Below are 24665 nucleotides of genomic sequence, written 5' to 3'. Positions count from 1 at the left end.
AACGGCTGCGAGCGGCCCAGTGGCCCACCAGACCTCCTCTATTCATCAACACAAAAGTGCTCAGAGGGGTGCTAATTGCATTAGGCGTCCTCCTCTCTTCCTCAGTGGCCAGAGTGCGTGTGTGTGCGCGGAGAAGGGTGTGTCGGGTTGAGGAAAGAAGAGGGGATTGGCAAGAAGTGTGGAGGATGTTTGAGAAGTAGGGGAGCTGGAGTGTGGTGGTGGGAGCCGGCCAAGCCTTCAGGCAGGCGTCCCCTCCGTCACCTTTGCAGCTGCTGGCAACGTCTCCAACCCCCGTCACACACATTCACGGGACAAAACGGGCTCGCTTCCCTAAGATCAAAACAAATGACATTGTGAATTTCCACATGTGGTCTCTCGTGGTTCGACTTTTGATGCCCACGCGCGCAGTATTGTGTCATGTGTCTCTCTGTGCCATGGTGGGTTTTAGTTGGGAAAATATAAGCCCTCCAAAAAAGAGGAAAATCTCAAAGGAGAGTGGCTTCCTCTTCCGACTAAATTAGATGTTTTCGGAGCCTGCAGCCGCGTGAAAGCTTTGTGGCAGAAAACAAATATTTTTTCTGGTGGTGTGTAAGTATTTGTCTTGCCATGGGATTTTCTCTGGAAGTACATTCACACACTAGCATGCCAAAGTCTGGATGGATGTGATATACGTCCAGAGAACCTGTTGTTTTTATTGCCAACCCCATGTCCTCTTCATTTCTTATGTGCATGTCTTATTAGAAGACAAATCAGGGATTTCTTCTTTAATGTTATTTTCCCAGTTTGATCATCAGTTCAATTTCATATATTTTGCAGATTATCATATATCTACTTACCCTTGATTCAGCCCATCATCCCTGGGCAAAAGGAATATAGATTGTTCAGATCAGTTATTTTCACAAAGACATTAAGTGTATATAAAGTAATGATTGAAATGATGGGGTTTTATTGTATTGTATTTCAAATAGGATATTATATTATATGTATGTTCTTAATGAGGAATGGAGACAGCAGTACTACGTAGAGGAGGAACACAAATCTGATGAAATAAGGACAAGAAATAGCCCTGATTAGGCAGATCTGTGTTTGCAGACTCTTAAAAGTGTCCACTGCAACATTTTTAGGTCACAGGCAAAGGGTTGGTTTGAAACAAAGTACTAAATATATTTTACTGGCCAAAATAATTGATGTAGGAGTACATCTCTGACCTACTTTGAATGGTACAAAACAAGTCTTGTTTGTACAATTCGACTTTCAAACTTGCTTACTTGCTTGTGTAAGAGCAATTTACCATGATGCAATTATACTTCAAACTGTGGCCAGTGTGCATGGTCTTTAAAATCCATGACACTTTACACATCTAAAGGAAAGAAAACCAAACCTTTTGAAAGTTCTTGCACATATAAATGAATCATTAAGTGCTTTCATTGTTATATTTTGAGGGGTATAGAAAGTCAATGCCATCCCTGTGAGATAGCATGATTTGAGAAAATCATTACACATTCAAGGGTCGCCTTTTTTCAAATAGTTTTCTTTAAAACATGCCATCATGAAAATTGTCAGGGTTGTCACAGTGATTCAAATTGATATGTGGCTTAAACTATGCAGGTGTTGGGTCCTTGAATTTGTGTACATTTGGGCCTGGAAAGTCCTTGAAAAGTCATCGTATTTGATTCTTAAAAAGTGTGGGAACCTTGTCTGTAGCATTTGATGATGTTGTTGTTGTTGTTGTTGTTGTTAAATGGCATGTGAAGCTTGGTGGTATCTTTTTAATTTAGCTTTATTTTGTCTGTGATGTCATGTTCAGTTTTAGAAACACCAATAATAATATGCCTCTGGCATAGTGGGGCTCTCCTAGGCTGGCTGAGCGTCAGTGTCACCTCAGCAGCTCTCCACCTTGTTTTAATTGCCTCAGAGTTAATTACTCCAGCAAGTGTGAAACAATGTTGTCAGACTTCTCCTGCACAGCAGTGCTTTCGCTCTACCCCTCTACACCCCCGCTGGCCAAATGCAGGCTTTATAAGCGAATGAGTGTTGTATAGAAAACAACTGTGAAGATTAAGTAGTTACTCTCTTTGTTGACTCGATGCAACTCGGTGCAGGTTGTTGACCCTGATGATGATGTGTAATGGTGTGGGTTACTTGTGTGTAGTACATGTGATGTCCAGTGGTAATTTTGAATTGTTTGGAACAAGAAAGGTGTTTGAGCTGAGATGTTTTCATTGCTCATTGTTGAAATAGATTTTTATCTCACTCATTCGGTGTTACAGCTCCTGGCACCTGGCTTTGGCCGGAGCATCTCCCCACAAAGTCTGTCATCTTTATTTAGCAGCGAGCCCGTCACCGGTGTCCTGTGCCATTGGACATGCTTGACGGTGGTGGTTCTCTTTATTAGTGCTGTGGCCCTTCAGCGGGGCCGGTGTGACAGTGAGCGAGGCGGATCTTTTGAGGTCTGCTCTCCTCCCTGCTCGCTTGATTCTCCATGCCACTGGCATCAGCTCCATAGATCACGGCTGTCGCAGTGTGTGTAGGTGCTTGCACCGCTCTGTTAGTCTCATCACTCATTCTCACTCGTCAGCCAGGCTGCTGATCTCACTCAGACCCCTCTCACTCACTCTGCTGTTCCTCCCTCCCTCGCTCCCTCTCTCTCTCCTTGCTTTCTCCTTCCACCCGCTCGCTCTCTTTTGCTTTCTCACACACATTTTTTTAATTAGGCAAAAATCAAAGTGGAAATATGAATATTCATAAGGAAACTGCATTAATATGCACAATTATGCAAATCAGCATGCAATTAAGGCTTGTGTCTCCAGAGAGCCTGGATAGCATTAGTGCATAAGACAGGGAGAAGGGGATGATGGGGGTATTTTGGAGTTTTCTGCTCCACCAGTCTTTTGGCTGGGTTTTTCCTTTGTGCCACACATCGGTCCTTTCTTTACCTAAAACATTGTGTGTTCATGTTTTAGTTTCACCCGTTTTGTTTTGCGTATTTTATGTGTGTCAATTTGTTGGAGTGGAATTCAAATGTGGTTAAAATTGACATGTTATCCTCTTGGATTACATTAGGGATCTAAATGGTTCATTTTCTGCTATTCAGTGACCGTAAAAAACACTAATGGGTACACTGAGCAGCTTTCATATGTTTTTTTTTTCCTGTTCTCACAAATGGTGTAACATTGCATCGCGTCTTGAAAGCAGCATCTTTGATCAATAGTGATGCTCTCTGCTGGCTTGTGAAAGCCCATTGTGACCACTTAAGGACGTTGAATGTTTAGACATGGTGACAGGTTCCCTTGATACGACTCCAACATCCGGGCAGGAGTGATTTTTTTTTTATGTTGACTGCAGTGACACATTGGATGATGTTTAAATACTGTCATTTGGGGTTTTCTAAAATCGTTCACAGCATTAATCCAACCTGCCTTTTCACTCTTTCATCTGTGCTCCTGACTAACTTGCTCGTCTCCCTACCTGTCAATCCTAACATTGTGTCCTCTTCTTCTTGCAGCGATAGACGAGCGCAGCGGCTCTGGGTCTTGGGGCTCGGCAGAACAGAACAGCCCCGCTTTCAGCCAAGGACGGGTAAGATCTGAACACACACTCGCACTCTTAAATCACACACAATTTTAAGTTTGGAGATCTAAGCATTAACACCAGATGCCATGATATTTGTCACACACGTTCGGTTAATCACACTGCCATAAATGAACAAACACACACATCCCCTCTCTCTCTCCCCCCCCCACCGCCACAACAGCTTAGTACTTTTTCCTGCCGTGTGCCATGTTTGATTTGAAGTGGTAGTTTTACTCTCTACCTAATAACCTTGGCTCAGGATCCTGCATTGGCAAGCTCTGCAGTAGCCCAGAACCTCTGTGGAAGCCCACCGGTAATTGCAGCTTCACATCCGCTGTAACTGTCTTGGCACAACTCTGTGTAAATACAAGGAACAGGGGGTGAAATAGATGCAGCAGGCTTTGATTACCACAAGTTGATAATTAAGAAAGTCGGTTTGAATCCCCCGAGCTGATGCAGATTTGTTTGGCATGGATCCTGTTAGTTAGACAGAAAAGTAGAAGGGGGTAACCACCAAGCAAAATACTGTAGGTGTGCAAACTAAATGGGCAAGGCCATAAAGTTCGAGTGAAATCAAATATGCCTTTAAAAAAAATCCCATCTACTATTTTGTGCACTTGTTTAACATTTTATGCCAGAAAAACAATTCATTTGTTCATAATTCTTGCATCAAATCCCAGTTTTTTGATCTTTGATTTTCTTGTACATGTTCACACACTGAGAGCTGACTGCACACATAATTGAGTTTCCTTACGTAACTGAACCTTACAGAAAACAGTCATTTTTGTATGCGTATTTTGTCTCATCTTCAGCCCGGTTGTTAAACTACTGGTCTTTCTGTGAAAACAATATCACTTGTGTTCATGGCAGTTATTTAACCCAATTTGACCAATCAGCAGCAGGATCTAATGTAAATGGTTTAGTTTGTGCTCCTCTTGTATCTCTACACAGCTCACATATTTGGTTTTACCGGGGGGGGGGAATATCATAGTAGAGACTCCATTGATGAGTAAAGAAATGATGTTGACCTGTTGGTCCTTTTAGTTTGTCTGTTACATTTTAAAGCGTGCACTATTGTTTTTATTTACTTTAATGTAAGTCATGTTTTGCTTTTCTCATTGTTCCCACAGGGTTACGGGGAAGGTCCCAACTACAGTGAGCATGAAGGCTTGTCCTCTCCGTTCATCAGTGCAGGGGTTGCAGGTATGTTTCAGAATAATCTTTCACATAGGACTGTGGTTTCCTTTGTAAAAAAGCTTGTTGATTTTTACTAGACTTAAGTGAAATGAGTGTATACATTTGATCCTCAATGGAGGACGTGTTGTCTTGTCACACTGCAGTCTTTTAAATAATCATGTTGATCATGGCCGATTTGACTGTTGTGTGTACTTTGTTTTGTGGTTGGCCAAATGTGTGTGTGTCTACATGCATGTCTGTGTGTTTGTGTGTGCCTGTGTTCATTCGTTGAGTGTTGGGGATGTTAGGGCACTGAAGCAGAAACCTTCCCTAGGGTTTTGTCTGGCAGGCGGCTTTCATGCAGCTGAGCGTACTGAAAAAGGGAGGGCATCCCTGGACTTTTTGTACTTTAGAAAAAGCTACTTTTCATTTGTTTTGGCACACATCATTGCTTCATAATATGCATATGCAGATCATGGTCACATTCGTTTAAACCGCCTTTACTTTTATCCTACAGGTAAAAATGAGCGGCCACCATACCCTCCCTTTGGAAGTCAGGTATGTTTCATTTAGCTCTTCTCTCTCATCTCCCCACAAGGTTATGCGTTAGAGCTAAATTCATGTTGTGCGTCATGTAAAGGACGCCCAGTTTTCTCACTTCTCTTTTCATGTAAAACGATTTGAATGAACAGTCTTCATTTCTAAGAATAGAAGCAGTTTATGCCGCGTTACCCCACGCCCCTGTAGGTATTATTAGTAAAACCTTTTCTCCCTTTCGCTCTTTTTTCGATCCAGCCTGGTTTTCTTCCCAGCGACATAGCGATGCCCAGCCCAGATGCCATGTCCCCTTCTGGCCTGAAATCCGGCTCCCAGTTTTACCCGTCATACCCCAACAACCCCAGGAGAAGGCCGCCTGACGGAGGCATAGGTAAGAGAACTAGAAAAAGAAGGGTGCATGTTGCAGGTACTTCCTATATATTGATATACTTCTTAATTGAATGTGTTAACCCAGCACTGTAACTACTATATTTTCATGTTCCCTATTTCTTCACATTCTGATTTTTCTTGATTACTTGTTTGCTGTTTGTTTGTTTATCTTAGGAAATGGTGAAAATATTACATTACAAATTCCGAGAATCAAAGGTGATGTCTTTTTTTAAATTTCCAGAGACCACAAAATAAAAAGACCACAAAACAATGGCATTACATATGTGCAAAGGTGTAGATCTTAAGCAGGGATTGCTTTAGAATTGGCTTAATCGATTTAATAAATAAAAACTGTTTACCATTTGACTTACTGACGAATAAACTCAGCTATACTGTCAACTCTTATTCCAAAATGAATACTTACAACTTAATAAAGGTGTTTAGCTTTTCTTATTTTCTGTATTCAGTTTTGAACAAATTGTTTGTTTCTTAGTTTTAAAAAGCTTTGTGAATGGAGACAAAATGTAAAGTAAACAAAGCTTTTGCAGATGAATGCACACCACCATTCATCCACACTGACAGACATGTGCGTGCACACACACACACACACACACACACACACACACACACACACACACACACACACACACACACACCTATATGCAGGTTTTCCATTCTGCAGAAAACAGACTGCACACACTGTACCTGAAGTGACATAACATTGGTAAATGTGTCTTTACTAAGTCCTTATTTGTGTTTTTGTTTCTCTTTCACCTTTTCTCTACCTGCCTGTATGTAGAAACCCAGCCAAAGAAGATTCGGAAACCCCCTGGCCTGCCATCTTCGGTGAGAGCTTATTTCTGCTCGCCTTCACAGCTCACAGTCCTTTTCTCTCTCTCTCTTGCACACACTTTCTTATTTCTACTACACACCCATACGCAGACACACAGACAAACACACATACACACTGCTCTCCCCACTCTGCTTGAGCAGCTCTGTGACAGACGGGGGTAAAGACCCTCTGCTCAGTCAGACTCTGTGAGGCGACAGTCAGGCAACTCAGGCCCCAATAAACATCATCACTGCGGTTGTCTTTACACTACACTCAAGTGGTTTCAAGTGGTCTTCAAGGTCTGTTTGTCATGTAGACGAGTATTTTTAGAGGATTTAAGGGACTTTGTCGAGTCTGGTAACTCACCTTCAGTGCCGGCTCAATGTGAATATATGTCTTGTAAGAACACTGAGGTCCTAGATTTGGGTAATGAAGGAACATATTCTACTGATGCATGACGGTTTTAAGTGCACAGTGTCCTGGTGGCTGGGATTATTTAGGATCCAGATCAAAATGTGTAATAATTAACTCTAAAGGATCTGTTTTAGGGTTATTCAGATGTTTTTGAAGTGGGGTTATAGGATTTACTGGTACACTGTGTAGTGAGTGTTTTACCAACAGTAGATGGGAGTTGGCAAGACCCTGGTTTGGAGAAGCAGACAGGAGTTACTGAATGAAGGCAAAGCCATGTAGTGCTGTGGATGATGGCCCACCTGAAGAAATAGGTATTTTACATGACGTACATTCAAAGAGAACAGGCTATGATTATTCAGATTTTCATGTTCATATTTGTATGTTCACCTTTTACTGTCACGTTGTTACATGCTTTAATGTTCAGAAAGCTCTTCATTTCTCTCATACTGCTTGTGCTGCAGCACCTCTTTTCACCCTCTGTCTGAAACCAGAGCCCTGTCTGCTCTGATTGGTTAGCTGGCCGGCTCTGTTGTGAACCGCTTAGAGATGTCCGCCCCTTAGCCTATTACGTAAAATGTGTTGGAGTATGTTAGGGAGTGAACAAAGGATTCCAATGGAGGCGTTTCAGGCAGGGGCGAAGAGAAACTCTTTCATTACATGCTCAAATACCTAAATAACCTTATGACAGGAAAAAAGCATAATAGGGCCCTTTTTCTTTTAAAGTATTTTCCAGGGTTTACCTTTAGACAGCCCTTTCTGATAAGGAACTGAAGTTATATCAGTCCATGCCATGTGTTAAGGCACCAGATTAATATGAAAACAATAATTTGACCTTGCAGAACACGAGAGATGAAATGGTACCACTGCCTCCATTGGTTAGTTTGTTTGCATTTTTATGAGACTTTTGCCCTTTCTAAAACAACAGTCAAAACGTACTCATGGAGCCGGTGGTAGACCAGCAACTTTTATGTTCATAAAATTACTGTTTTTGTCAAAGTGGATTTGAAGAGCATAAATAATGGTTTCAGTTCCCCACTGAAAAGGACTGTCTGATGGAATTTGTTTACCATATCTTCATCTGTTCTTTACTACTGTCACTGCAGTGTAACTCACTTTGGTGACTCCTATGTAGTTTTACTTTCTAAATATTCAGTTGTATACCTGTTTGCTTCTTTATAAATAAGAATGTTAAGCCCCATATATTTGGTCTTATTTTGAAAGGGAGATTTGATTAAGCGGGGCTTACGAATCCCAGTGCTGTGTATGAGCGCGACACAGTAACATATAGCGCATTCATTTACTGCACCAAGTGTCACATTTTGTCAGAGGGCCCAGAATTCCCAGCAGCTGATGTGTGGATGATGGCGACCACACATAGCTGGAAACACAAGTCACTGGGACATGTTTGAATATATTCTGAATGAATCGTGCTGTAGGTTCCAAGTGACTTGACAAAGACTTGAATCAGGCAGCAGTTGCCCACATCATTCCCATTTTTAGATCCCACTGCTGCTGAACATCATAGATGATTCAGAGGCCATTTGCTCCATACCACATAGCTCCTCTTAATATTTTACCCTGCAGATACATGAAAGGTCTTTATGCCCATGCAACCAACAAATGCTGTGCTGGTGAATATGATATTTTAAGTTTAAAGGAACCTTCTGTAGAAACCCAATCTCGCTGCTTAAGCTGCACTGCATCATCAATCTGAAATACTGCCATGAGACAAAAAGTTCTGTCAGCCAGTCCTCTTGCTCCTGTAGTTCTCAGATGACAAGAGCCTCAAAGGCGATCTGGAAACTTTGCGTCTACTCACTTATGGCATCTGTGTTTTAGCAGAGTGTCTTGAAAGGGGCCCTATTCTGCTAATTTTAAGGTTCATATTTGTATTTTGTGTCACTTTTACATGCTTTAATGTTCAAATAGTTTATGTATATTATTATGTTCACACTGCTGGCCGTTTCTGTTGTGATTGGTCAACAGCTTAGAGATGTCCCGCCCCTAAGCCTATCATGTACACTGTATTGGAGATCTAGCCAATAGAAGTGCAAGTGTTGCACAGTGATGTCATTATGTTACAGAACTAAACAAATGAGTCCAATGGAGGCTTTTCAGTCAGAACTTTAATATTTTTGCCTTTGCACACCATTTACATGTACTAAAACCTATATAGCACACTACAAGAAAGGGAAAACTCCAGGAAGCTTAATAGGGTCTCTTTAAGGAATTACACAAGCAGAGGAGAAAAAGATTTAAAGAGGTTCTTAAATAAGTGAAATGTCACCTGCACGTTAACGCTGTCTTGGCCTTTTCCAAAATGAGTGCAGTATTTACTTTCAAAGGTATAAATGAAAATTGACTCATGCCTATACTGATGTTTTTCAACGCATGGATGAAGGGAATTCAAAGGAGCTTTATGGCTGACTAGGTCCAAATCAGGGAGCCATGAATGTGTAATCTGGCAGGAAAAGAGGTGAAGCGTTAACAGTGTTGCATTCAGAGTTCATCTTAGTTTGAGATGAAGCTGCAACAGATTCAACATTTTGATATTTTCATGTCAAATCGACCATTGGTCATTAAGGAGATGGATCCAAGAGGGATCTGGGGAAGCTGCTGCTTAGCTCTTTTCTAGATCCATCAAAGAAGTCTTATTTTTTGTTTTTAAAAAGACATCGTGCTATCCTGCACCTGTGGGTGTTGTCGTGTTGAAGTGGCTGCTGAAACCTCAACGTCTACACACACTTTGCCGCGGTGACTGCACCACAGAGATCAAGTGTGAACGCTGTCTGGCCGAGGGCTCCCTCTTTTTCCCCGTCTGAACCTCAGTCATTTCCTGCAGTGTGAACGACGGCCACTCGTGGTTTTAGTGCGAATGATGACATGTCTGTGTGTGTGTGTGTGTGAACCCCCCTCCCCCACCTCACCCAGCCCTCTGCCTGCGCTTCACCACATGATGGCCTGGGTGGGCCTCCCCCTGTGAGTGACCCAGTTGTGAGGCGCGGTGCTTGCGAGGCCTCTTAGCCCCGTGTCTGAGCCCAGATTAATGACTGCCAGTGATGATCCTGTGGTCTTTCGTCCCTCCCACACTCCCTCCCTTCCTGCTCCTCTCCACCACCCTATAGACACACTCTTTCTTCTCTTCATCTACTTTTATTACTTAAATCATGTTGCTGTAAATCAGAAAATGGGCTATCATCTGAAGCACCCTGACTTCTGTACCCACTAATAGACAGACACAAAACCCTCCCTTTAACCACGAACCAACACCACCTCTTATCTGCAACAACCAAAACCATGGAGGAACTTCTCTCCTGCCCCCTAGTTGTCCACTAGACTAATCACAAAAACCATCCCGGTTAAATAAAGCGGTTTTGAGGTTAGGTTGATGTTAATCTTCAGCTTCTCCCCGCCCCTTCCCACAACCAATGTTGTTCTGGTGTAGAGACCTTTACACGGTCATAACCTGAATTACATTAAACCCCTATTAGTTGAGGATTTTACCCTAGCAATCCCCTTTCTTCCTGAGGATACAATTATCCAGCAGCACCAGTCATTGTGTGGTTCTCTGTTCCCATCTAGAGCAGCAGGATTCACTCGACATTGTTCCCTATGAAAGAACAACTCAAAGCCTATTGTTAAATGAAGCCATCTCCATCATGTTTTCCCCTGAATTAACCGTGATCATTTTAAATCCCCTGCTTCCTTCACACTCCCCTGGCCATATCAAGCTTTGTTTAAGTCATTTAGATTACCTTCTCCTGTCCCCCCTCAACGCCCCTTATCTCTCTAACCATTTCATAAATCATCAGGGCCTTCATTTTTTCCCCTCATTCCTCCCCCTTGCCCCTTTGCCACCCCCTATCCACTGCAATCTCCCTCTCTTCCTCTCTCTCTCTCTCTCTCTCGCTGACTGGATCCCAGCCCCCATCTCTCTCCCTCTCTTCGCTCCCTCTCCTCAGCCCAGCTGCCTGTGGAGTTGGATGTGGTCCAGGAACAGGCAGATGGCTCTGTAATTAGAAGTGCATCTCTCCATTCCCTTTCCACTTCTCCCTGTTAAATCAAATTACAGAAAAAATCCCTTCTCTGGATTAGCATTCTTTGCAGCATAGCCTCCATTCTCTTCCTCTCTTCCTCCATGTGCCATGTGCCATGCACTACAGAGGAGGAGAGGAAAAGACGGACTGAGTGGTGGCTGATGGCGTTGGGGAAACTGAGGGCTTCTCATGTCCGTCTTCAGTATGTTGCTCTGGAGTGTGTGTCACTTAAGGCCCAGCATCCATTTTCGTTGGCAATATTTACAAAGGGAGTGTGATTGGAGTCTTTATGGCGCTTATATAAAATGTCAGAGCTGTCCATCTTCATGTTTTCTGGCATCCGTTCCACCGCTCATGCCATATAGAATGTGATAGTGCTAGTTTTAGGGGAATGTGTGTGTATGTGTGTGTGTGTGTGTGTACTGAATGCATGGTATGTGTGCGAGCTGATACTGAGTGTGTTACAGGGAGGGGCTGCAGGCTAGGCAGGGCGATGTCACTGGGGTCCTGGGAGCTAGAGGAAGTGCTCACTGTGCTCTGGGATTCAAGCCGTCGCTGTGCCCAGCATGGCATGGCCGCTGCGTTCTCCTCCACGGGCGAGAAGCCGGCCTGCCTCCACCGCCGGCAATCTCCCTCTTGCCATCTTGTGGCCACTTGAAGCTAGTGGGATTACATGTTTTGGGATGGGGTGGATCAATTTCTTACTACCTTGTCTTTTACACATTCAAGACTCACAGGATTTATTATCTCCGGCTCCTCCAACAATGCAACATAGATATATATAAGACATTAAACAATGAAATAGTGCAAGATTTTCCTGCAAGACCTATGTGCAAGTAATGCAGATGAAGTAAAATATGTCAAAATCAAATAAATACATATGTTTCAGAGAATTTAGTAAGCGAACAATCCCTAGGGCTACACATTAAGAACACTATCTTTAAAAAGATCCATCATCAAACATCCACGTTTGAGTAAATTTGGTTATTTTTTGAGAAATCCCACTAACTGATCACTGTTTGTTTAGGTGTATGCTTCCACATCTGGTGATGAGTATGCAAGAGACAATGGAGGATATCCCGGTGCTAAGCCTGGAGCCGTGTACCCCGGCTCTTTCTATATGCAAGGTAACCTTTCATAGAATATCAATTGGTTTTGTGATCGTATTTCCGAAAGTGTTTTCAAATTTGCAATTTTGTCTGTTTTGTTTTTTTAGAAGACCCCTGGTCGTCTTCTGGCTACTCTGCCATGCTGAGTAACTCTCCTCACATCGGACAGCCAGGATCATTCTCTGCAATCAACCCACAGGACAGGATGGTGTGTACGAATAGACTCAATCAATGCGTTTTTTAAATGTATAATGCTTTATATCTGCCAACAAATAGGGGTGTATGTGGTCATTGTAGGCCAAGATGTTACATTTTCTACAATAGTGTTTCCTTTTCATGAATAAAAATTGCTATCAGATGAGATGCATGATTTTAAATTATCTTTAAGGTTGAATAATTACATCTTAATGTTCTTGCATGATGTCTCAATTGTATGTTTTCCTGTGAGGGGTCTGTGCCTTATGAAGCTACTTGTATCTTCTTTCCAGAAGCGTCAACCCCTGCCTCTGTCCCCACAGAACTATCCTCTTCACGGCAGCGAAGTCAACGGCTTCCACTCGGCCCCCACCACCTACAACCACACACCCACCATCAACGGGGAAGGCATCATGGGTAAAGAAACAAAACTTTTTCAAATGAGGTTTTTCCACACAAGTACGTTGGTAGCATCTGCACCATGGTCATTTGTTTTTTTTGTCTTTTCTCAAAAACTAATTAATGGGTCATCCGACTAACATTATTTATTTTGTCTCCGCAGCCAACCGAGGCACCACAGCTGGCAGTTCAGGAGACGAAATTGGGAAGGCTCTTGCCTCAGTGAGTTATTTTCCGTTTGTTATTGTATTTTTTTTTAAATTAGTGCTGGGCAATGAAACAATTAGAGTGATTTTGTTTTATTTTCTCTGAAGTGAAAAATATGTGAAGTCGGGCAATTTGTGTGACTAAAGAAACAAGCGTATATTTTACGAAGAAGGGTGACGCTGACAAATACCTCCCTTCAGTGGGTCGGCTTTATTTTGGTTGTTCATTTAAAACATGTCCATTGGTTAATATATTGCAGAGACATTCAAATAAGAACAGAACAGTTTAATTCAAGATCTTGTTATTGAAAGGGATAATTTAATAAAGATATTGTTGAATTTATAAATGTGATGCATTGTTTAACTGTGGAAATGTAATGCGTAATTCTTTAATCCATTTATTCGGGAGGGAATAAAAATACAAATGCCAACAGAGTAGAATTTGTTCTATAAAAATGATTATTGGATAAAAATCCCCCCGTTTTTCTCCTTCTCATTTTATGAACGGGCATTAAGACATTTTATTGTGTAGCAATATCAGTTGTGGTTACACATTGCCCATAACTACATCACTGTTTGATTTAATTGCAGAGGAAATCAATGATATGTTTTGTTTCATAATGTTCTGGTTATTAATTCTTTCAGATTTACCCGTCGGACCACAACAGTAATAACTTCCCCTCAGCTCCGTCTACTCCTGGATCTCCTCAGGCTATTGCAGGTACAGTTGGATTCTCACATTTTAAATCATAAAAAAACTAATAATTTTACTGTTTTGTTTGTGATCAACATTTTTTAGATTTCATCATGTTATGTTGAGGCACTTGGATGCATTTATTGTCCTATAAACCTGCAACGTGTGGTTTTAAACACAATATGAAGAAATTAGCATTTTCGTAAAACATGATTTAGTCTTTTAAAAGACTGACTTTATTACACCATCATCATCTAGGCACTATCTTGTTTTGATGTAAGATTCATATCAACCTAAAAGCTGAGTAAATGTTGTCAATCAGAAGGTTGGTAAACTGAGTTCAGGTGGTTTCACCCTGCGCTTTATTCTCATTCATGCAACCGTAAATTGGGATAATATTTCAATTTCAGCCACAGAATACCTGCATCAGTCGAATTGATTTAACTTCAGTTTGATTGCAACCTTGTTTTTGGCGCACACAAAAAATGAATCCGTTAAAATTCTTGGAGAAAAAATGATCCTCTGCATGTTTAGTGTTCTTCAGTACAGAAATGTGTCTGCAGCTCCATCTGCTGTTAGGTTGGGTTAGGAATGAACACTTTCCCAATATTTCTCCCTGCAGGAGCTCAGTCTCAGTGGCAAAGACCAACCACACCCAACTATGAAGCACAAACACACACACTGGTAAGTGAAAACATTTCTGTCACATCAAAGTTATAAAAGAAGTTGCTATAATGTACTTATTGCCTTTTGAGTTCCTATTTGAGTAAAGTGCACAGGTCATTTTGAGGTTATTTCTCAAAGACACACCATGCATTGATGGAGCTGTTATATTTTGTCAAACTTTGTAAATGCATTGCTGTGTTTTATATAGCAAAGTAAATTGGAGGATCGTTTGGAGGAGGCCATCCATGTTCTGCGCAGCCACGCTGTGGGCCAGGGCTTAGAGGGCGCCCCAGACATTCACAGCCTGCTGTCCTCGGTACACAACGGCCTCGGGGGCCTCTCTCCAGCTTTCCCCAATGCTAGCCTTGCCCTCAGCAACAGACATCCTGCTATGGTGAGTCACCTGCTCTGCTAAAACTGTTTCATTTGTATGTGTTTGGAAGAGAACTGGGACCATTAACAGTGAATGAAGCAAACCGAACTATTTATTTACCTCTGAACTTAATATGTGCAATGCATGATTTGTTAACTGACAGCGTAGCTTGATTTAATGTTTCGCACAATAAATTGCCTCTGAAGGAACTTGTTTTTTTTAATGATTGGGAGAAAAACACCAAATTGGCGCTACATAGAGGTTACTTTTCATGAGGAAGAAAAGTCCAACATGGGACCATTTGTGCCATCTACTGGCCAAATAAAACATTGCATGCTAGAGTAATTTAATGGGTTAAATTTACTTTGGTACACAGATGTCAACATCAACAATTATACCCTTTTTATTGGCTACATCTAAAGTGAATATTTGAAACTGTAACTGTCTATCTTCCCCTGTAGATGTTCTGTCTCTACTTTGTCTAAAAGTTACACTAACACATTTTGTTTTGGTGTACTGTTGCAGTCTGTTTCCCAGCAGTGAAGTTGTGATATGTCTGTATTTGTGAGTTTCACCTCATGGTTCTCCACCTTCATCAGCAGGGAGGGAAACAAGACGAGCCCACAGGCCTTCCTCCCAGCAGCACTCTTCTGCACGGCCATCACGCATCAGGACCCACACCGCCCGGCGGCCAACCAGAAGGCTTCACTGGTAAGTCCCACTAGATATTGTTACTTCCAGTAGAGTTTCAGTGACAAGGCACAACGTCTTTAATTTAGTCATAATGATTGTCTATTGGGTGTTTAAATCAAACTTTTGGTTTTGTGGAAATGCTAGTGTGCCTACATTTGAGAATTCTTCTGTGATCTCTGTTAAGCTTTCTAAGCTCTTCTCTTGTTGTATATTCCCTCTCAGGAGAGGTTTGTAACCATCCTAATATCCATGCGTTTGTCCCTAGGTCTCCCTGGTGGTTTGGCCCGCTCCACGCACTCCTCCAGCAGCTCAGACATCAAAAGAGAAGATAAAGAGGATGATGAAAACTCATCTGTTGCAGACAAATCCGACGACGAAAAGAAGGAATCCAAGGCAGCCCGCAATCGACGGTAAGGACGACCTTACTGTTTATATTGTGGATGTGTGTGTAGACCAAAGCCTTTAATAAAACAGCATTTGAATTTAACAGCATGACAAAAAAAATGTATCCCCGAAAGGTGGAGATTGATGAAAATATGAAGGAACCCGTTTGATATTGACAAAATCTGCAAGGTTCCACATGTCAGCTGTTAAATGATTCAGACAATGTAATTAATCTCAGTCGTCTCCTCTGTGCTGTGCGCCCCACTGTATGCCCAGACCATGTTAGGTATTTAATAATGTTGAAACCCCCCTCCCTTCATTTCACGTTTTCAGAAAGGAGGCGTTGACCCTCCAGATGCTCTCTAGCCTTACAGACCCGAAAGATGAGTAAGTTTTACCGAAAGAGGGGCAAGTTGTTGTGCTTTGTGGGCTCTTGCCAAACGTCAATTGAAGCACATGTTCATGAAGCTATTGTCAAACTTTGTTATCCATCACTGACCTTCAATATGTTTTAATGATGCAAAGGAGCGATGAGGTTATGTCAAAAGTGAAAAAAACCATTTACCGCTAACGGAACAGAAACCTTAAGAGAGAACCATTTTTGTTTGAGGATCAAAAAGGTGCTCATTCCTTCCTAAAATACACAGTTTGTAAGCACAATGCATCACAGCATACTTCCATGCACTCATCCAACATTTGTAGGATGGATATTTTTGATCAAATTATCGATTTCCAGTTCTGTCTATGCATGCAGTGCAAAACTGTGGATGTACTGTCCATGCTATTGATGCTAAACTTGAAGTAGCAGAATGTTCGCCATCAGGTCACATGAACACTTGAGGTTAAGATGATTTTAAAAAATGTTTTGTGCATTTGGTTTTATGAGTAGTATGGACGAGGAGGATGATGAGGACCTTCCCCCTGAGGTGAAGATAGAGCGTGAGAAGGAGCGGCGAGTTGCCAACAACGCCCGCGAGCGCCTCAGAGTACGGGACATCAACGAGGCATTTAAGGAGCTTGGGAGGATGTGCCAGTTACACCTAAGCCATGACAAACCTCAGACCAAACTCCTCATACTGCACCAAGCTGTCAACGTCATCCTCAATTTAGAACAGCAAGTCAGAGGTCAGTCTGCAGGCTGCGCATCGAGGATGGGAAGCACGGCATGTTTACTTCTGTTATATACACAGTTATTCTGTTATACTGAAGGCCTGTTTCTGTTTCCCCTTCCTCTGTCAGAGCGTAACCTGAACCCCAAGGCAGCGTGTTTAAAACGCCGTGAGGAGGAGAAGGTGTCCGGGGTCGGGGAGGCAGCCATGCAGCTCTCAGGAGGCCATCCTAGTATGGGAGGAGACGGCCACAACCCAGTGGGCCACATGTAACACCAGGTAGGCCATGAACATATAGGCTCCTATTACCCACAGTTCCATAAAGTTAGAATTCTTAAGAGTTCAGTCCTGATTGATTTGGCAACAAAGTTACTGGTAGGAACAAGTGCGATTCCATAAAAGTAAGACCACATACATCAAAACTAAAATATAGAAATACTAAACTAACTAGAACGTTGTTTTTTTAAATGACTAAAATTTGGAAAGAGGCAAATTAAATCAGATAAAGCTGTGGGACAAGGTTTCTGGCCAGGTACTTTAAATAAGCCACTGACACAGCCAGCCTAATTCCTGTGCCATGAACAGCTGATTTTTACAAAAAACTTCTAGAGTAGCTAAACAAACATTGTTTAATAAAAAAAGATCACCAATAATTGTTCCTTTTTTAATCATGCCATGAGCCGTCTCGATGTCATTTAATGATGCTCATTTTCATATGTAGTTATCCGCACAGCTGCAGCAACAAGTTAGTACCTTGATAAAGAGTTGAAGTGTTGTGTCCCACAATGCTAAAAAGGACTTCATATTTCTGTTGTTCTGAACACTAACTGACTGCTTCACATTAAAACCAATCCGTGTTCCACTAGTTGGATTTAAATGTAGGAGTAAATCGTTTTAGTAGTCTTTTGTCTTGAATCCCTAGTGTGTAAAGTGCTACTTGAATACAGCATTGTAAGGCAGACTGCCACAAACTTTGAAAACTGACAATTGAAAATGTACTTACCTTGAGCTACAATGCTTTCAAAAGTGGGGTTTTATCCCAGGGAAAATCTTAAGGATCATAACTCTAAATAGGATAACCCTTGTTCTCGATGTCTTTATGGTAGAGGAAAACTACAACACTATGTCTTTCCTTTCCACAGATCCGGTGGTGTTTCCCTGGCTGTCAGAGGATGTGGCCTTAACAGATTTCTTCCACCCATTATTCTCAGTGTGTGTGTGTATATGTGGACATGTCTGTGTATTGTCCGTTCAAGTTTCAAGATGCACATTCACACACTCGTACACACATGCATACTGCCAAAACTGACACAGCCTGTTTGTCGCACTCCCAACCATGACTACAAGCTCAAATGTGAAGAACTTTTTTTAGTTTTTGCTTTGTTTTATACATGTAAAAAAAATCTTCTTCTTGGTTTCCACAAGATGATGGAACACCAGAGAACTTTTTGTCCTGCCACAAATTGGGACTTGACACACTGCCGAGAGGTGCTCTTGTGAGAGAGAGCGGAGACCTAAACAAACACAAATTGAATCGAGGATTTGTGCCTAATTGTTACATGTTTTCTATTTGACATTTAAGCAAATTGCTTTACATCTGAGGAACATTTATTGTGAGGGATTGCTTAAGTGTATGAGCAATTATTTTTAATGTATGTCATTCCCAGCGTGATGGTACAGTCTTACATATGTTATGTAACCAAGCCCATAGTTGAAGTTGAATTGTCTAAATTCAGTGACTTTTCCTTGATCTTATCAGCAAATGTTTGGGGGGAAGGAAATGGAAAGGTCAATGTCTTGACAGTTCAAAAGCAGCTTAAAAAAGACGAAAACTCTGACGTAGAGAAAGTCTCAGACTGAAGCCCCGCCTCATCCCTTGGGGCACAATAAGCCTTGGAGTAAAAATAATCCTTGAGGGTTATTAATTATCCAATCGGTAGAGTCTGTCAGCTACAAAACTGTTCTTTCTATTCGTTGACCACAAATTCTAGTGTTACTCCACTTATCCCTTGTCACAGGTTCAGGTTTTTGTACTGCTTTATATACTAAAGCATACTTAAAGAAGACAAAGCACAGTTATAAGTTTAGGCTGAAAATTAAGTGTCCACCTGTTGTGCATTTCAGTCCCTGAACATCTTTTTATAAAAAGTCATTTGAGACGCTTGCTAAGTGATCAGCACCACTTAGTGCTCTTACTTACTTAGAATGGTTTACTGACAATGCCAGCAGACTTTACAGCTCAAGTTTTCTCCCCCCTTTAATTAATGTTCTGTAAAAAACACAAAATTCTGGGTTCCTTTGCCGGGATCTCATCAGTACAGTTGTTTGAAGCAGACAATCCTCTGTCTAACGGAGGCTTCCTTTCCCTAAATGAGCATTCCCACTGAAGCCCCTCACCTTCCTCCGGAGTACAATTGTTCTCGCGTTTCTTAGAGAAGTGTGGCGTGTCAATTCACTTCATACATTACTCTGATGTTTCATTTTTCAAAAGTTAAATATATATAAAAATATATATTTTTTGTTAGTCTATACATTGTAGATTTTTTACATAAATGGCAATATTAATTTGAAGTTTAGAGTGTATTGTAGATGAGCTGAACAAGGGGAAATATTGACATTTTAAATGGAATTGTTCAAAAAATAAATTCAAATTTGAACGGTTTGGCAAAAAGGGCAACAAATTGTGAATGAAAAGGCGTTTGGTTTAATCCTTGAATCCAGTTTTAGTTGAAAGGCGTATCATCAGCTACGCAGATGAGGGTTTTTTTTTCTTTCCTTTTGGGGGTATGTGGACAGAGTTTGTCCTGTTGAAGTGGTCTTACTTTATCGGTGAGGCACTGAGGAAAAATGTGGGAAGAATTTTGTCTCCAACAGTAATTATGCAACTGGTTTTTGAATGTAGCTACCATACAAATGTGGATCACCTTCATTGTCAAAGTTGTGTTCCTGGGTTTTGTCAGTAGGGAAAATTAGTTTTCATTTCACATTTTTATAATGTTTGCCCCCAACTAAGTGGCTCTCTATTTGCAGATCACTTTGAGTAACCTGCACATTCATTCTGGAGGCAGACAGGAGTATTTGGGTGTAACGTAAAGGATAAAAAGGCGAACAAAACAGTGTTATTGTGATGTTATACCCATGTCATGTGATGTTGTGAATGGTTTTTACCAACATGTAATCACATATGGGAGGTAGAGCATTTTGTGTGTTTAATTTCTACAAAAAGAGATGAAGAAAAAGACCTATACAAATCAATAGTGTGGCCTTTTCATTATCAAGACTTAAGATGACATGATGGGAGAGTGATACCTTATCAGTGCCTAAACTTGTATTTTCATTTAAGACCGTTTTATTTTGTGAACCATATCATTTCATTTATCATAGAGATTAAAGAGGTACTTGTTCATTCCCCCACCCTCCCTTCTCCTAATGCTTTTTTCAATTTTCAGGAAGAAGTTTAAATGGTATAAAGAGATTTTCTTTCAGTGTATCTAGTTAAATAAATAAATGTTACGTAGATCTTGTTTAGTTTTTATTCCCTTTTTTTCTAATTATTCAACTGGATTATATTGTCCAAACTGCTGTTTTAGTTAAGGTCATGGGTCCAGGTCACAAGTTTTCTTTCTATCCGCCCTATATCTCTCTATATCAGTTGACATACAGGGTGCAATAGATGCTGCGTTTGGCTCTGATTGTCTGCTTTTGATGCACATTGACATGTTTCAGTGTATGTGTTGCTTCAATTTCAACGTAGGGACTGAGTTTTATTTTTCCGTCGTAGCTGGAACCTCTTATGACTTGGAGCATTTAACATTTCTGTACATCGGAGTGTAAGCCCTTTGCTGCAGCGACTTTCAGTATATTCAGTCTCCATTAAATATTTTCACCTTTGACCTTTCACTCTTCCAGCTCTTTGATGCCCTTGACAGTGACTTTTTGTGGGAAGTTTTAATCACTTCTATCAAAAAGTTGTATTTGAAGTTTATTTTTTATTTTTAATATTACAAGATCAATAATTGTACTAAATATTGCCGATTTGTTCCAAGGGGGGGAATCTGACTTAATATCAGTTAGTATTCAGTGAGCATCCCATTAGCTTACAAGCTAAACACTCAAATGATTAGTTCGGGACAACTTTATTTCTTAACCTGAGTCTTGACATAAGACACATTTTGAAATCTGCAGAAAAGCAAGCCAACCACTGCAGGAGCACATGATGTCAACAGAAAATCACAATATTATGATGGAAAATGTGAAGTTGACGGGCTTGAAATTGTTTTGGTATAAGAAAGCAGTAATAAAACACTTGCTTTCAACAGTTTTTGTCATATCTTTGTTGAATTTAAAAGGGGGAGACTATTGATGACTTGAATGTTAAAAATACATTCACAGGTACAGAGCCTGACATCTTGGGGGTGAGGACACTTTGGACTCCTGCAGGGTCCTCAGAGTGCCTCACTCAATCTCTCTCTTTGTTTTTATATATATATATAAATATATATAGTTGAGAACTGTCCTGTATATAACAGTAATGTAGCAATAAATGTGCCATTTTTAATAACAGATTATACCTTTTCCAATGTCTGGCTTTTGAATATTGTATACATAAAAAGGAAAATAAAGGAAAACATTGTAATAAAGGGTTTATTGTAGTTCGGAAATGAATTTGTTCATATATTTGCCATTGTCAATAGTCTGTTAGGGATGAAATGCATATGAGAGCCTGATGATTATGCAACCGAGGCACCTCAATAAATTCAAACCAGTTGATTTCATGAAGTAAATACAGGAGAGGGATATTAATATTAATTACATACTGCCTCTATCGGGGCTTATTGAGAGGCGAATTTACCCCAAAAAAGTTGTATTTGCTGATTCTGTGCTATGATGGTAATATGCATACATTTCGCGCAAAACTGCCCCATTAGGATGCTAATGAGCCTCTATGCAAATCAGTGCCAATACACACACGCAGTTTCAATGTCATTATCAGTGGTATTATTGATGGCAGAAGTGAAAGCCTGCTTCATTACAACACATGCATTTTGGGACGCAATGACTGTTGTGCGATGAAAAATTAATTATAAGCCATGTCTCTTAACGGCATAAAAATAAGGTTTTTAGGCTATACAAACAAAGCATTTCTTCCATTTCCATCCACAAAAAAGGGAAACCTTATCAGTATTTTTGCGCTGTAATGTTAATATTATTAGCAAATATGATTTTGAGAATCGGAGCTTAACATAGGGGCATGCCTGATGAGTCGGGTATCAATTTATGGTGCGATCAGCGGTTGCAATCCATTCTTCATGCCCAATAGTCTTTTTTTAAAACCAAATGTGTTGTAAACAGAGACCTTTGACATAGTTTCCTGAAATGACCCGTAGCAGTGTCACGCACGGATGTTGCACGTAGCACGTTGGTTGTTTTTAAACAGGCATATGAAAAGGCAGCCCAGGGTCCTTAACGGCCATCAGCGTGAAAAGAAGCAGAGAACTACAACAAACAGAAGGTCAGGATGGTTCAGAAAATACTAAATAAATTCGTCGGTGCGAAGTATGTCACTATTCTAAAGACGTGGTAAGTTAAATCATCCAGAGGTGGAGTGGTTAACCGGAAATGATATTGTTTTAGTTGTTTAAAATGCTATCAACGCGTCTTTGTCCTTCTCTGACCCGTTTGGCTAACTTGCTAACTTTAGCTTAGCCTTCTTGTTTATTACCTACTGGTTTAGCTAGCCGTCTAGTTAGCATAATGCTAGCATAACTGAATAGCAAGGTTAGTGAAAGAGGCACGTACCAATGTTTATATGACACTAGAGATCTTTATTAAAATGAATGATGTCTTTAATGTTTAGGAGATGTCATTGCTAGCTTACCATATAAAAGTCACCGTTTTATTATAATTTTAATATAATGAATTAATGTGTATTAATGAAATGAAGATACATGTTTTTGTATAAAACTTATTATTCTTTTCTCTCTTGAATTTAATTTTGACTTGCTCATAAGAGTTTATTTTAATAATAAAGGACAGCTGTTTGTTTCAGTATCAACATAGTGAGAGCTGGGTGGGACATATGGCCATGCATGAATGACCCTGCAAAGTGCACAGAAAAGGAAATAGCCTTTGCTGAACAGTTGTTTTTTAGGATTCATATTATATATAACACATTTATATGTTGATTATCTCATAATCAAACCCCTATTATATACCACCTATTTTAACCTTTTTATTTAATTTGCACAACAACTTAAGCCAGGGCAGTTCAACTTAGAATACTTGGTTCATTTATGAAGTATAGTTATATTAATTATGATACTTAAATTGCGAGAATAGCAAATACTGACTGAGTTGTAAAAAAAAACGTTTTGGAGGTTCAAGTCGCTACAGTGGACATATTTGGAAGATACATTTGAAAATGTTTGGGGATTCCCAGAGACACCAATACTATGTCAGTTGATGCATTTAATTAGGGAGGTGTGCATGCCAAACCTTGAAATATGACCCTGACAATTATATCTCTTGCCAACCATCATGCCATCTGAATCACAAGTTCAACTATCCAAGCTCTTCTTGATTTGTGTATAACAGTCAGTTGAGTGAATGTCTTAATTTATAAACCCCATTGTTTTCTTCCATGTAGGATACCAAACATGGCTGCCTGGGGAACAGTCGGTGGAGTGCTGCTCGTTCACTTCACAGACTGGCGATTAATTCTGGACTATGTGCCATATGTTAATCAGAAGTTCAAAAAGGATGAATAAAGTCCCACACAACTAAATTGTGAGTTTATTGTTAGTTTGACTTATGCTAGTGTAATAGGATATGTTCACACACTTTGTTTGCTATGTTCCGTTGGATTGCTCATTAGCTTTAACCCCACCCATCATGATAAGATGCTGGCAGGTGTAGGCCATGCCAGGTGTTAAACTGAATATTCAAATAAACACTCCTTGAGTAATAGTTAAAGTTGCTGTCCCCTTGCTTACACCTGGCAGTTTGTTTGAACTCTACTAATGGATCTGCACTGGCAACCCCACAATGAGGACAACTATATTTGTTTTAATACTTCTGTAGTGCTCAACAACAAGGAAAAGCCCTAGGCTGACAAAATAAAGTGTATGGGCCGGGGGTTCAAGAAACAGTCTAAGGACAAAATTCAAGTTTAAAATAATGATGCATTCATTTGACCACACCCAACAGATTTCAGTTGTAGCAATTTTATTGGGATTGTTCAATTTTATTTTAGTTTTTGTTGATATTTATAAGACTTTTGGTGAGAAATCCAACATGAAAGAAAGGAAGGTTGTGCTTCTTTACACATTAAAACAGATCTTATCATGCACATTTTGCTAACAAGTGGGATTTGTGTTTTTGCCTACAGCTACAGGACCAGATCTGGGAATGGGCACATGGATGGGTTGATAACGCAACGCAAGCTTTAGGATGCCCTGGCTCGAAAATCAGTCAATGAGGGCTCGCCAGTAGTTGGGACTACAAGATGCACTCTATATACGTGTGGGTTTCGATCCAGTTTTATTTAATGTGAATAAATCTTTAATCTGCCACGATTTGTCCAGTTATTCTGCAAAAAGCCAACCAATTAAATGTGTTTGCTTGAATTTACTGGTAAAATTGGTTTTAAAAAATCGATTTGTTCAATGCTGAATAAAAATGGATATACTGTAATTTAATTTTTCATGGGGCAGTTTTAAAAGACAGTCAGTTGGATCCGAAAAACCTTATATTTGCCAACTCTTGATGTCTACTTGTACAGTAAAAGCAATGTGAAATAAAAAATATATTGAAGACAATGCTTATGTAAAGTATGTTTAATTATTTCTCCTTATGCATGCTGAATCACACATATCAACC

The 24665-nt window shown here is 40.4% G+C and overlaps 2 protein-coding genes across 13 annotated transcripts in view; both read left to right on the top strand.

Moving 5' to 3' along the window:
* Positions 1–21439, top strand: part of tcf3b (transcription factor 3b) — a 28809-nt gene extending 7370 nt beyond the window's left edge. For 2 of the 12 annotated variants that reach the window (XM_063891283.1, XM_063891277.1), the window contains 19 exons: positions 3506–3579; positions 4704–4776; positions 5267–5307; positions 5545–5677; positions 5851–5892; positions 6476–6522; positions 11987–12086; positions 12176–12276; positions 12557–12680; positions 12826–12884; positions 13514–13589; positions 14185–14246; positions 14437–14622; positions 15201–15312; positions 15560–15704; positions 16012–16065; positions 16565–16803; positions 16918–17066; positions 17930–21439. In XM_063891283.1, coding sequence (XP_063747353.1) covers positions 3506–3579; positions 4704–4776; positions 5267–5307; positions 5545–5677; positions 5851–5892; positions 6476–6522; positions 11987–12086; positions 12176–12276; positions 12557–12680; positions 12826–12884; positions 13514–13589; positions 14185–14246; positions 14437–14622; positions 15201–15312; positions 15560–15704; positions 16012–16065; positions 16565–16803; positions 16918–17060 — 1811 coding nt within the window. In that variant the 3' untranslated portion in view covers positions 17061–17066; positions 17930–21439. The remainder of the gene's footprint in view (positions 1–3505; positions 3580–4703; positions 4777–5266; positions 5308–5544; positions 5678–5850; positions 5893–6475; positions 6523–11986; positions 12087–12175; positions 12277–12556; positions 12681–12825; positions 12885–13513; positions 13590–14184; positions 14247–14436; positions 14623–15200; positions 15313–15559; positions 15705–16011; positions 16066–16564; positions 16804–16917; positions 17067–17929) is intronic. The other 10 variants (XM_063891279.1, XM_063891281.1, XM_063891276.1 and 7 more) reach the window with 8 other exon arrangements.
* Positions 21440–22242: 803 nt separating this feature from the next.
* On the top strand, positions 22243–24604 carry LOC134869569 (cytochrome b-c1 complex subunit 10-like). The gene is made up of 3 exons (XM_063891291.1): positions 22243–22367; positions 23434–23573; positions 24175–24604. Exons 1-2 carry the CDS (start codon positions 22306–22308, stop codon positions 23552–23554), a joined length of 183 nt encoding a protein of 60 aa, XP_063747361.1. The 5' UTR covers positions 22243–22305; the 3' UTR covers positions 23555–23573; positions 24175–24604.
* The last annotated feature ends 61 nt before the right edge of the window (positions 24605–24665 follow it).

The sequence above is a fragment of the Eleginops maclovinus genome, chromosome 9 (genome assembly GCF_036324505.1).
Source record: "Eleginops maclovinus isolate JMC-PN-2008 ecotype Puerto Natales chromosome 9, JC_Emac_rtc_rv5, whole genome shotgun sequence".
NCBI lineage: Eukaryota > Metazoa > Chordata > Actinopteri > Perciformes > Eleginopidae > Eleginops > Eleginops maclovinus.
Note: the sequence above shows the minus strand (reverse complement) of the source record. Positions and strands in the feature narration are given on the sequence as shown.

Coding starts and splice junctions, on each gene's coding strand:
- LOC134869569 (XM_063891291.1), top strand. CDS start 22,306: ATGGTTCAGAAAATACTAAATAAATTCGTCGGTGCGAAGTATGTCACT. Junction 22,368..23,433: donor GTCACTATTCTAAAGACGTG/GTAAGTTAAATC, acceptor TCTTCCATGTAG/GATACCAAACATGGCTGCCT.